Source organism: Oncorhynchus keta, chromosome 12, assembly GCF_023373465.1.
Source record: "Oncorhynchus keta strain PuntledgeMale-10-30-2019 chromosome 12, Oket_V2, whole genome shotgun sequence".
Taxonomy (NCBI): domain Eukaryota; kingdom Metazoa; phylum Chordata; class Actinopteri; order Salmoniformes; family Salmonidae; genus Oncorhynchus; species Oncorhynchus keta.
Genome location: NC_068432.1, coordinates 390,667 through 404,349, shown reverse-complemented (window position 1 = coordinate 404,349; position 13,683 = coordinate 390,667). Strand labels below are relative to the sequence as shown.

General features: G+C 42.7%; 1 protein-coding gene across 6 annotated transcripts; it reads left to right on the top strand.

The window, feature by feature from the left end:
- Positions 1–93: 93 nt before the first annotated feature.
- On the top strand, positions 94–9,944 carry LOC118370383 (C-terminal-binding protein 1-like). Of its 6 annotated transcripts, none has more exons than XM_035755352.2 (10): positions 94–277; positions 1,124–1,227; positions 5,727–5,881; positions 6,074–6,218; positions 6,350–6,556; positions 6,833–7,047; positions 8,093–8,223; positions 8,412–8,539; positions 8,797–8,917; positions 9,100–9,944. In XM_035755352.2, exons 2-10 carry the CDS (start codon positions 1,170–1,172, stop codon positions 9,287–9,289), a joined length of 1,350 nt encoding a protein of 449 aa, XP_035611245.1. In that variant the 5' UTR covers positions 94–277; positions 1,124–1,169; the 3' UTR covers positions 9,290–9,944. The 6 variants fall into 6 exon arrangements, with proteins under 6 accessions (XP_035611245.1, XP_035611246.1, XP_035611247.1 ...); XM_035755353.2 differs by lacking the exon at positions 94–277 and adding an exon at positions 304–352; XM_035755354.2 differs by lacking the exon at positions 94–277 and adding an exon at positions 393–542.
- The last annotated feature ends 3,739 nt before the right edge of the window (positions 9,945–13,683 follow it).

Genomic DNA, 13,683 nt, shown 5'->3' with positions numbered 1-13,683 from the left:
TGATCTTTGCCATCTTGAAAAAAATTAATCGACCTCAAATGTGGACCCTGAGCAATCGGGCGGATGGTCAGTGTGCGGCCTGCCAGATGCAATACCTCCTGTGTTACGTGAAGGCGCCACACTCAACTAATAGTGGTTTATATAGGATTTTCTTCATTCTGTGACTCGTCCGTCACCTGACTCCTCTAAACAAACTGTTTGGATTCATGACGAGAGATCAGTGGGAAGACAACTAATTTTGACCCCACAGCACTAAGAATATAACCTGCACTATTTGGTAATGAATGAACCTTTGCTAGCTACCAATTAGTGGTCTGATCCAACAGCCACAATAATGTTACTGCTCCGTAACGTTAGTCGTAGTATTATTCTCTTGAAACTAAATGTTTTTCGCCGCTTGAACTTGTGTGTTGATGTATGCCTGTAATTTATCAGCGCTAGCTAGTTATCATTAGCTTACTAGCTAGCTGATAGCTTTGTAAAACAGGCCTGTTTTCGCGAACACTCACGTTTGCCTGGTGTTCGGTACGCTATTTAGCCATGTGAGCCACACGACTTTCTTGGCTGACTTTGAATTGTTAGTCTAGCTAACTACTTTTTAGTTTGCTGACGATGGCTAGTTAGGCTGCTAACATTAACTAACAACATTTAGCCAACTACAGTACATAGTTGATGTTAAAGTTCGTATATTGCTTACTGCTTAGCTATTTAGCTAACGTTAGCTACTTATAAACTGAAGCTTCGAAGTGTTTTACGTATTAGCTAGCTAGCTAACGTTAGCTAAGAAGCCAGAATAGTGTGAAAGTTTTAATATGGTAATGGTTGGGAAGTTAGCCCCTAATTGTCTGTGTTGGCTCTTGCCAGCAGTCATGTTAGCTAGAGAGGTTAACTAAAATAATTAGTTAGCTAAAAAAATCTAAGCAGAGATAAGTAAACAACTTTATTAGCAATAGCTACGACTAGTCGTGTGGCTAGCAACTTTAGGAATTAGTAGCGAACCCTGTCACGTAAATAATTTATCTAAATATTGAAACGCTGTTCATTTTATTTATCTTACAGGTTTTCATCGGTACACATTGTTCCCCGGGAAGTGTTTTGACTATTTGTCTTGTGTGCTTCACAGCTAAGCCTTTGGTCTGTTTGTGCTTTGGCTGGGGTGAAAAACGCTGATGGCTCTCATGGATAAGCACAAAGTCAAGCGCCAGAGGCTGGACCGCATTTGTGAAGGTCAGTACATACTTTTGCCCCATATTATGTTAGGGACTGACAATCCACGTATACACGCTTCTGTAGCTAACTAACATAGCTAAGGATTCTTGAAAATGTTATTTAAAAAAAATCCAATGTAGAAGGGCCTGATGATGGACCATAGATGATAGGTGATGGACAGCATGAAGTTGCGCTTGACTTCATTATGGCAGACAATGGGAGCTTTCCTCTGCCCAGGCGTTACTGACATGCCAGATCTTACAACGCCTGGATAGCTATTTTACGTATCAGCAAACCACATATGTTATAGCAATCTGTCAGTTGATGAAACAGTTGATGAAGTGGCACGCAACCATTGGTTAATGCATACAGCATCTGAGCAGGGGAATGGGACCAGTCTTATAAGCTGTTCAATGTGTGAAGGGTTCTCCAATGATTGATTGAATAACAGCTCTTAATTCCATAATCAGCAAAAGAGTGAGGGTGGCTGCCTGTGGTCCTTCATGTTGCCTTTGTCAAGTCATCACTGGCTGTTTAGGTTACATACATTGATAAAACAGGAGTGCATTTGGAAAGTATTCAGACCCCTTCTCTTCTTCCACATTTTGTTACATTATAGAATAAGGCTGTTATTCTAAAAAGTTTTAAATAAATAGTTTGAGAAAAAACAATCTACACACAATACCCCATAATGACAAAATAAAAAACATTTTGTTTGAAATTTTAGCAAATGTATAAAAAAAAAACACATTACTTACATAATTATTCAGACCCTTTGCTATGAGACTGGAAATTAACTCAGGGGTCCTGTTTCCATTGATCATCCTTGAAGTCCACCTGTGGTATATTCAATTGACATGATTTGGAAAGGCACACCTGTCTTTTATATGGTCCCACAGTTGAGGATGCATGTCAGATAAAAGAAAACAAGCCATGAGGTTGAAGTAATTGTCCGTAGAGCTCCGAGACAGGATTGTGTCGAGGCACAGATTTGGGGAAGAGTACTAAAACATATTATTATATATATATTATTATATATTATATTATTATATATTATTTCTGCAGCATTGAAGGTCCCCAAGTGCACAGTGGGCTCCATCAATCAGCTGCTGGGTTTGCTGTTATTTACAGAGGTTTGGAACTCTTTCTTATTGGTCTATTAACTAAAACTCCATCCCCAGGCTGAAATTTCAGGTGGTCTTTTCAAACTGCTCTTACACTTAAAGGGCATTATCATAATTTTCACATTTACCTATATCCACACTATCTACTACAGAAAATTCAGTTTTGAAAGCACTGTGCCTTACTCAAAGGTTTACATGTGGTTAGGCTATGTTTCATTGTAATTTTTTCTTCAATAGCTTTTGGCATATTATGCACTTTATTATTAATCTAGTTTACTGCATATCAAGTAGCAGCCTAGCTGCTCTTAGCAACATGGGTTTATTTACATACACTAGCGTTGCTTTCCATTGTATTGGGTTGCACAAAAACAGTCTGCGGGAAGCCAATTCCGTTGCAACTTACTGTGCCAGTGGGCAGGAAGGCTGGTCATTATGGGAATTTGAGACAAAATATCTAAAGGATAGTATTATTAAACAGACTTTCCAAACGTGGATCTGTTGTATAGACCCACTTCCCCTCTGCTTACCTCAGTGTCAAAATAAGTCCACAAGTTATTCCTTTTTTGTCCACAAATGGCGCACATGCAGGACTACCTAACCTAGCGCCTCAATGCTAATAAGCTTTGTTTTGGTTGGTTAAGGCTGAATTGTTCCTCCCTCTGATTGGAGCAGGGGGCAGGCAGAAGGAGGAGGGTGTTTGCCTGGGATTGTGCCAAGCGAAAGCATTCTGACAGTAGCTGTAAGTGGAGAAGGAGAGGAAGAAAGGCTGGTCAACTGCAGCATGCAAGGTTAGGAGGATGAATGTCTTGTTTTTCTGGGACGAGAGAGGGGTAGATGGATAGGACAGAGTACAAATCTGCTATTTGGTTTAGCATTTTTGTCCTTGGGGTCTCTCCTGGTATTGTGTGTGTGTGTGAGAGAGAGAGAGAGCGAGCTTTGGAGCTTGTGTGGCAGGGGGCTGGGTGGGGTCCTGCAGCATTATCAGCCACCCCTCCCTGCGAGCTCACTTACACCCACAGTGGCAGGCGGAGGGGGAGAAGGAATGAACGTTGAATGAATAGCATTGTGTGCATGGCCCTGCTGCCGGTCAGACCAGGCTCTCCACACACGCACACATGGTCATGCACACACACTGCCAGGCGTCTGTCTCCAAGACCATATGGTGCATGTGTGTTGCCACCTCCGCTCTCTTTCTGTTGTGCACCTTTTTGTTGTCGTCTTTAGGTTAATTTGTAATCAATGCCTTTTTTTGTCTAGATGGAAATGGGTTATTTTTGTATGTTTGGTGAGCGCTCTGCTTTTGTTGTGTGTTTATATTCTGCTCCAATCGCCTGTGAAATTTTGTCAGACTAGCGCCTTATTACTGCTATGTTTCATTTTCAGGATCAGATTAGAATGAGCCAAAAAAGCCATTTATTTTTCCATGCGTTGTCCTTGAGGAGGAATGATGGAATTTGTTGGCAAACAGAACAGTAATCTGTACTTGGAGCCTTCATATTAAGCAAAGGAAGCAATTGACAGTCACAAGTGCTGTGGTCTGTGTGCAGGCAGTGCTGTTGCTTTGAGTATTGCATTCTCGTCTCTTTAAAGCGTCAATGTCTAGGCTACTCTTTGGTTTTCCTTAGCAAAACATTGTAGCTCCACGAAAGGCTTGTGTGCCTGTGAATTCCATTATCACTTGTGTTTAGTGTCATGATTTAGAAAGACACTTGTAATTGCTTTTTTTTTTGCTTGTCATTCAGAGTTTTCGGCTGTCTCTACTTGGCACTCTGGCCTTAACGTTTTAGAATTGCGCTATTGGAGTGGGTTGGCATTCTACTGCCCTTCAAGGATTAGCAGAGTTAAATTGCTGCATCACTTTAGGGGATTTCTCAACTGTTAATGAATTATCTTCCTGCTATCTCTTAGGGATGGGCATGGTTATTCGAATATCTAAACTGAAATTAGTATTTGCTTACTCGGAGACTAGTCATTTTTGAAGACAATTAAAATAAATAAGGCCTATTTTAACAATAAATGCTTAGTTTAAAATTAAATACAATTATCTGTGATGTTGCTATATAGCCTACAAGGATAGACCATGACAAAAGAAATGTACAACAGTTTGAGTGCGCCCCATAAAAAAGACGCACAGGTAGCCTACACACATTTCACACGTGTAAATTGTTGTTGTTGTCGGTCAATCAAAGCAGTGCTGCAGTGAAAGGTGCCATATAAGAAAGTGAAATTGGGTATTTCTAAATGGAAATACAATTACAGAATTATTTTATGGCTAAATTAGGAGTAGCTACAATGACAATGAGTCAAGTACAGGCAGCACAGCAACAGCCTCTAATGTAGCTAGCTAGCGTCTTTACAAATATTTGATGAAGTTAAGACGAGCACTACCAGATGATGGTATAAATAACCTATGGCAACAACAAGTTTGACTAGCGCAAGTCAGTTTGGCTACTCGCTTGCACACTCTCTGCCATACACACTCACCGGCCCCTCCTACTCTAGTCGTGCTAGCAAGTCTCCATTGAAGTACAAAAAAATACATGCTTTATTACATGTTTTGACTATCCAGATATCTTAAATATCATGACATCTGCTCATGTAAAAAGGGTTTTAATAAATCTGATTATTATTCGAAATGGTGAAATCATTTCAAATGCCCATCCCTATTTATCTTTGCTAATTTTGGTGTACATAGTTTGTACATTTATTTATGAGATGCTTGTGGCGATAGGGCTCGCAGGCAGGCTGTGTATTGTTGCAGAAGGGCAGGGGTTTCTGCCTCCAGACATAGACATTTAGGTCATGATAACTCAACAAGCCTGTGCCCCCAACCGCACCCTTCTGCTAATCTGCTGGAGGAGTCTCCCCTGATCAGGAGGGGTCTGGTGGGGGTTGGAGGACTGCCTTTATTTGAGAATGAAGCAGACAACTTTGTGTACTCGGAAATGGCCATTTTTATATATAGTGCATCCGGAAAGAATTCAGACCCCTTGACTTTGTCCACATTTTACGTTGCGGCCTTGTTCTAAAATGGATTATATTTGTGTCCCCCCCCCACACACACACAATACCCCATAATGAAAAAGCACAAACAGGTTTTTAGAAATAAAATAAACTGGAATATCACATTTACATAAGTATTCACTCCAGCCACATGAGGTCTAGCATTGTCTTGCAGTAGGAGGAACCCAGGGCCAACCACACCAGCATATGGTGACAAGGATCTCATCTCGGTACCTAATGGCAGTCAGGCTACCTCTGGCGAGCACATGAGCTGTGCGGCCCCCCAAAGAAATGCCACCCCACACCATGATTGACTCTATAGAAAGGAGACTTGGGGGGGGGGGGGGTCCCATTTGACATTGCTGAAATTGATTTGTTGTGTTTATCTAGGCATTCGCCCCCCGATTCTGAATGGACCGATGCACCCGCGGCCCCTGGTGGCTTTGTTGGATGGGCGTGACTGCACCGTGGAGATGCCTGTCCTGAAGGACGTGGCCACAGTGGCCTTCTGTGATGCCCAGTCCACCCAGGAGATCCACGAGAAGGTAACCACCTATCTCTCCCAGCACCTCTACGTATCTATCTGCATTTAGTTTAAAGTTGGGAAATGGATGCTTCATGAACCTACCTGTCTGTTGTTTTTGTGGTGGGGGCTATTTCCAACTCAATGGAGCTAGGGAATGTATTTGCTCTTTTAATGCAATAGTAGAACTCGTACATTCTCCCTGGTGCTTTAGGTGCTGAATGAGGCAGTGGGCGCCCTGATGTACCACACCATCAGCCTTTCGCGGGACGACCTGGACAAGTTCAAGGGCCTGCGGATCATTGTGCGAATTGGCAGTGGCTTTGACAACGTGGACATCAAGGCTGCGGCTGAACTAGGTTGGCTACTGGATCAATACTTTGCTTCACCTCCCATCTGTTTTTCTCCTACCTACTACACCCATCCATCCATCCACCTCAATTATGTATCATAACTAATCGCTGTCTCCTTTGTGCTCTGTCCCCCTCAGGTATAGCTGTGTGTAATGTGCCTGCGACATCAGTGGAAGAGACGGCGGACACGTCCATGTGTCTGATCCTGAACCTGTACCGCCGTGTCACCTGGATGCACCAGGCTATGAGAGAGGGCACCAGAGCTTCCAGCGTGGAGCAGATCAGGGAGGTGGCCAGCGGAGCTGCCCGCATCCGGGGAGAGACGCTGGGCATCATCGGCCTGGGTGAGAAGGGAAATTGATCTCGTCTTAGCGAGGGCTCTCTGCAAGTGCAGTCATCATAGGACACACATGTTGATTCAAGTTTTCTGATGTGATCTGTTTTGAAGTTGCAATGTATTTTTTTTAATTTTTTTTTTAATCATTATTATTATTGTTGGTGTCTTCTCAGATCATTTTAATGTATATTTAAAGTAAATCATTTTTAGTTTTCTGAGAAGTAGTGAGAGGTTACTCTGACCGCTACGCCATCCTCAAGTCTGAGTGTATCTTGTGGCGCAGGGCGAGTGGGCCAAGCTGTAGCGCTGCGGGCCAAGGCCTTTGGCTTCAGTGTGATGTTCTACGACCCCTACCTGCCAGACGGAGTGGAGCGCTCTCTGGGCCTGCAGAGAATGGCCACCCTGCAGGACCTGCTCATCCACTCTGACTGTGTGTCACTGCACTGCAGCCTCAACGAGCACAACCATCACCTCATCAACGACTTCACCATTAAACAGGTATAAGACACACGCCCACTACTGTTGCAAGGTATACTGACGCTTCTGTACTTTTTTGATACTCTTAACATGGAAAAATGGCTCAGTAGTAGGTTTTGTTACTTTCGCTAGATCTGTCAATTGCTGATCTATCAGTCCAGTCGACCCCTTATTATAGCGCGCACCGTGCCTGCTCCACTTTCGCCTTGTGACAACGACGCTATCGGTGTGATCATCTGGATATGTGTGCAACAAAAGTTCAACATTCACCTTCTGCTACCATTTCTGTCATGCCGCCTACGCATACAGTTTGACACATACGTTCGATAAATCCAACATACGCACCACACAGAACGCACTGCAACTGCCTCTGCAATGCTGCGAAGCAAACGCAGATTTCCGTTGGAAATGAATGTACTTCTGGTGTACCAAAATGCAATGACGCTGTCGGTGTGATTGAGGCGTTAGTCATTGCTAGCCTGCACTGGGAGTCTGGGCTGCATCATGTTAGCTCCCCCTCATGCGGTCTCGTTTCTCCCAAAGATGATCAGCGAACAGACTCCCTCGTGAATGACGTCAGAACTGGTTAAAGAGACGGCACACATTTTTTGAAAATGAGCTACTTCTATGCAAATGTTGATCAGTACAATAAAATAAGTCTCAAATGGAAGGGAAACAGATTGTCATCTGTAGCCCCATGAAGTCAGGCAAAACAAACTCAAATCAATGCATGCGCGCACCTATTGAGAATGCATTTACCTGTATTGTGGCTAGGCCTAGGCTACATCTTGATTTACCCAGTTTATCAATAGAGATTAACCATTCAAATAAATGATTACCATTATGTATTTGTGGAAACAAAGTCTAATTGATTTATGCATACTTGGCTGTCTACCGTAGTATCAAGTATTGTGATACTAAACCTGGTATTGAAATCAAAGTAAAAATTCTGGTATTGTGACAACCCCAACACACGTGTACACCATTTCTGCCACCCACAACACCCTCATTACCAATGTGTTATTTTTGTCTGCATGGCTTGCTGACTGATCTGTCGTGTGTGCAGATGCGTCAGGGAGCATTTTTGGTTAACACGTCTCGCGGGGGCCTGGTGGATGAGAGGGCCCTGGCCCAGGCACTGAAAGAGGGCAGGATACGGGGTGCTGCCTTGGACGTACACGAGACGGAGCCCTTCAGGTCAGCTTCCTCCCAGCCCACAGGCACTTATAGCCTCCTCATCCTGCTTATAGCCCAGTCATTTAAAACGTGCAAACAATAACTGGTTTGACCGTTGTGATTCACCATTTTAACATTTATTTTTTATGATCACCCCCTTGCACACACTCTTTAATGTCTCACCAGTCTGTTCATCTATACTCCTCCAGCTTCTCTCAGGGCCCATTGAAGGATGCCCCCAATCTGGTTTGCACTCCCCACGCATCCTGGTACAGTGAGCAGGCGTCACTCGAGGCGCGGGAGGAGGCAGCTAGGGAAGTGCGCCGGGCCATCACAGGTATTCAGTTATGCAAGCCTCAGTGTATAACAGCATATTTATAGGCATTAGGCACATACACTAGGTTACAATGATACAATTGCATTTCTGTGCAGAGTGAACAACAGTCGGTCCACATGAGACTTGGCACAGTGATATAGTTTATGTATTACAGCCCACAAGTTGTTTTGTAATCCATCCCAAAAAAACCTTATCGAGAGTTGTCATTAAGTAGACTTTGATCCGTTTGACTTTTGTGGTGTTTTTTCTCCCAACAGGCCGCATCCCTGACAGTCTGAAGAACTGTGTGAATAAGGAGTATCTGATGGCAACGCCCCAGTGGCCTGGCATGGACCCTGGGGCTGTGCACTCTGAACACAATGGTGTTACTGATTACAGGTACGACCATGCTTTGCGGAGACTGTTAAGAGGGACAGGAAGCACCCGTAGGTAATAAATGAGTGACAGTAAAGACAACTCCAGGTATTGATGACATCTGGCTTGTGTTATATGACCCTAGAAAGATAATTCCATATAATGCTATTTTAATTCTTCTGTCTCAACTCTTCATTTGTCAACAGGTTCTCTACTGGTCTAGTGGGAGTGGCAGCAGGAGGCCTGACGGGGGCAGGCGCTGCAGTGGAGGGAATTGTTGCAGGGAACCTGGCTATGGCACATGGGATTGCCCCTGTGTCCCGACCTCCCCACACACCGTCGCCGGGGCAACCCTCTAAAGCAGAAACAGACAGAGACATGCCAACGGACCAGTAGCCAGCTACCATTTCCCCTCTGGTCCACAACATTCCGTCATCACTCTTCATGTTCATGCAAGCAGATAAACTAGTATTGAGGTCCATTCTGACCCAGCTTTGGTCCCATCCAACAGAACAGAATCCTTCACGAGAGACCAGTCTGCATAGACTCCCTACACTCGTCTTCTTTTCTCTCATCCAGAAAGCAATAAGTGGATTACTCAAGGATTTTTTCCAGTTTGCTTTTAAACCCCTCTGACTTTCCTGTGGCTCAGTGTTTTTGTAAATGACTCCTTTACGGAGAGAAACCTGTTCATGTTTTTCCTGTATTTTTTTGTTTGTTTTTTATATCAATTGCTGTTTGACATATAAAATGAAGCATGAGTCTGCAATGGTATAGAAGATGAATAACATTTTTTCCACTACTATTTGTTCACAAACCTTACAAAGGATTTTATATTATTGGGCTCAATTACGTTTCTAGTTATCACGATAAAAGTGTGGCTCTGACTTTTTGTGAGCTTTTTGATGTGAATTGAATAATATCGAAAGATATGCCTCTGCTGATAAGGAAAATACACACAGCATACGATGTTTGTCAAGACCACCACCTACACTTATTTTCTCTGTTGGTCTTGGAATATTTTCATGATTAAATGTATAGATCTTCTGCACATCCTTGTGGTTGCCAAGACTAGAGGGACGGTGTTCTTCCTACCTTTCTATTTCCTTTTATATGTTACCTTTGGATATGAATACAACATGAAAACTATATCTTTGCCAAGTACTCAAATGATCTATCCTCCTTCACAGCACTCCAATATCAACATTGCCCCTCAGTGTCTGCTGTCATTGATGCTATAATTTGGGGTGTTCATCTTGTGTACTGCAGGCATTGAAACTTATTTTACCTGTATGGATTCCATAGTGGCTGTCAATCTCAAATGGAATGGTGTAATGAGGCTTCAAGACATTAGTCTGTCACATTTGCAAGGATGATGGCATCCTAGCAAAATGTGTCCACACCCATAGTGTTTGTAAGGGGGCAGGAGCCCAGTTGATGTTGGTTCAGTTCAATGTCCTGACCACATCAGGAACACTTCTGTTTGTTTTCTGCTCTGGGTGTACCTAGGGCTCACTGCTGTGTTTGTGTGTGCGCCAGGCACGCATCTGTGGCTTGGTCACAGGGTTGTTCACAACCATATTCAGAATATTTGACGACTGGGGGACAGCGGTTCATTACTACTACATGAATTCGAAAAGTGATTAGATGGCTTAATTTCATAATCGTCTTAATCTGAATTAATGCTTGGTACTTTGGCTGGCTTCTGGGTTGAGCGGGCATTGTGTCAAGAAGCAGTGTACCTGTGGACATAGACCAGGGAATCTGTGGCAGGGATATCCAATCTGTTTACTGACTATCAAGGCCAGTATAAGAACAGATGAAGTGGAAAATTGAGAGTATAAGTTTGGGTGTGTACTTAGCATTGCAGTCCGACGTGGGTAATGAAGTCCCTTATACTTATCAGCAATTCTGATATGCTAGTAGCAAAGCCATAACACCCCCCCCACACACACACACACACAAAAGTAGTCTGGGTACCAGTCTGTTTAGCTATCATTCCACTCCTTGTTATGCTAAACTGAATAATCTTTGGCATTATGTCATGAAGTGGAATGATAGCTAATCAGACTGGTACCCAGACTACTTTTTGTCATACCTAGGCTACCCTCGCAGGCCAACAGTCATAGAAAATCAAGGGAGTTTATACATGGTATCACACTGGCACAGCTTCAGATTTGTGTAAGTGTGTTACTGGAGAAGGGGACCTTCAACCAAAGATGGACAGCCTCCCATAATGCCTACTTGTAATCAGGGGTAATTTACAAATGGGAAAGCAGTGGAACGGAATTCTGCCGTCTTTGGCCATCACGATCTATAGAATTTCATTTCAACCCCTACTCGTAATTACACACTGGCCAAGTATAGGGAAATGCCTGTTATACCTCATTAACAGATATTGAATGTAGCTTAACGCTCTGTTAATTCCTCTTAACAGATACTGCTGAGATCTATCACCAATTTAAAATATGTGAAATCACTGTTGGCCCATCTGTTAGTAAGATGCATGATTTACTCCGTTTCAGCAGATTTCTCTGATTAACTCAAAGAAAAGAAATCCTCCCGGATGAGTCTTGACCTCCATGCTTGTAGTTTTGAAGTTGTCTTGTATGTTTCTCTTCATGGGTATTAATGAATTTGTCATTAGAACCCCCCCCCCCCCAAAAAAAAATAATTAAGAAATGAGATTAAAACAAGTAACAATGGAACTACAACAGACTGAATAGTTGTCCTTGCCTATTTCATCAATCAAGTTATCATTATTGAGATTACTTGTTTTATTGACATTGCAACAGAGAATATGAACAGACAAGGAGAATCAATTATTGTTGCTAAAGTGGACTTCTTGCTGACACCCATGTCATTGTTTTTTAATATTTTTATATGCAGAGGTAGTACATTGAGCTACACAGCTGTGATGAATGCCTTATCCTGGACCTAAACGTTAACTCCCCTCCCATGTTTTTTCCCACCCTCCCGAACTGGGTGCTCCACTCTGCTCCTTTTTTAAAAATTGTTTAGAGTTAAGTTAAATATAGCTTAGATCTGTATTCTGAAGACTTCATCTTGACAGCCCTAGTAAAACAGCATGATTAGAGCGTTCGTGTCTCTCTGGGTTCGTTCAAGCATCTGATCCTGTTTTACGTAAACTGATCAATTGAATTATCTGGAAAACAGAGCAAATTTAAATTAGCTGAGGGGGGTGTGATGTATGGGAGAGAGATCAAATCTTTAGACATGGAATCCATGTGGTTCAAATCTGATGTGATTGATGCCTGGATAATTTACATTACAACATACAGAAATGTAATGTGCATTAGGCTATTCTATTTCATGTTTAGATTTCTCAATCAGACTGCAAAATGAGAACAACCCAGTACATTTGTAATTAGGATTTATTCTGAACTTTTTAAATAGGAACAATCATTGTGATGTAAGCTTCTACAATAAAGTATTTTAATACAAAGTAATGTTCCTCTGAAATGTTTCAGGTGTAGTAAGGCATTTTTGTCAGTTAGATTGTATTCTTTTTGCTTCCCATGCAATCATTAAAAGTGGTGTGTGTGCATTTTAGCATTTGAAAAGCTCCTGTCACATAATTTCCAGTAAACCTGTCAGACAGAGCCATCCTGCACAGTGTACCTGCGGATTTCAAAAAGCCAAACTTGCGCGCTCAAATAGTGTGTGATTGCAACCCGCAATTTAGGGCTAAATTGCATGTGGGCATCCCTCCGTCTGCAGGAAAACAGAACTGCCCGACAGGCGGTGGCGAAGTACACTACCTGTCGCTCCTGCAGGCCGGGAGGCTGGGGAGACCGTGTGCTAACTCGCTAGCTTGAAATAAGTCTAAGTCTCCAGTGGCGCATTCAAAGCAACTGGGAACTCGGCATTCTCTGACTTTCAAATTTAGTGCTGTATTCATGACAACTGGGAACTCCGGGAAAAACAAGCTCAGACTGGGAAAAATAGTGTTGAACGGTCATTCAACTTGGGATTCCAATTCAGAAACTCTGGCATCTTTCTCTGACCTGAAAATCAGATGTCATGATTTGACCCTGTTTTTTTTCACCAGACTTCCCAGTTTACTGGTTTAACAGACACAATCCTTGTCACCATGCAATCTGTAGGCAAAACATTTCTGGGGAGATGTCTTATGGTTAAAAGCAGGGCTCGAATTGAGACGGTTTGTGAGGATATAGGCCTAAGCCTTGTTATAGAGACAGATAAAAAGCATATGCTACCCGTTGTTTGCATAGCCTTTGAAAAAACAACGGTCCAGAATATATAAAGTGATCTAGGCTATAACAACGATTAACTCCACAATGCATAGTTTTTTCTAGCATATCAAGGTCTTGCTCAGTGTCAATTTACTTTCACAGATTTTCACTCACATGGCAATCAGAGCCTGAAATACTGAGTTCTGGTGAGTGGAATCGAGAGGGGGTGGGTGCTGTGTGAGTGGGAGGTTCTGCCGGTCACTTGTTCTCAACAGGCAATCAATATATAATAATATAATATAATATATGCCATAATAATATATGCATTTGCGGACGTGACTTACAGTCATGTGTGCATACATTCTCGTATGGGTGGTCCCGGGAATTGAACCCACTACCCTGCGTTACAAGCGCCATGCTCTACCAACTGAGCTACAGAAGGACAATCAGTCTCGGAAGGGGGACTCAAAAAGAGTTAGACATCGAAGTCCAGGCACTGCTGCTCTGTTTGTTTTGAGTGTTTGCAATGCTAGTATTTTTAGTTAATCTGTGTATCTCACATTATGTGCCCAG

Coding starts and splice junctions, on each gene's coding strand:
- LOC118370383 (XM_035755352.2), top strand. CDS start 1,170: ATGGCTCTCATGGATAAGCACAAAGTCAAGCGCCAGAGGCTGGACCGC. Junction 7,048..8,092: donor ACGACTTCACCATTAAACAG/GTATAAGACACA, acceptor TCGTGTGTGCAG/ATGCGTCAGGGAGCATTTTT. Junction 8,540..8,796: donor AGTGCGCCGGGCCATCACAG/GTATTCAGTTAT, acceptor TTCTCCCAACAG/GCCGCATCCCTGACAGTCTG.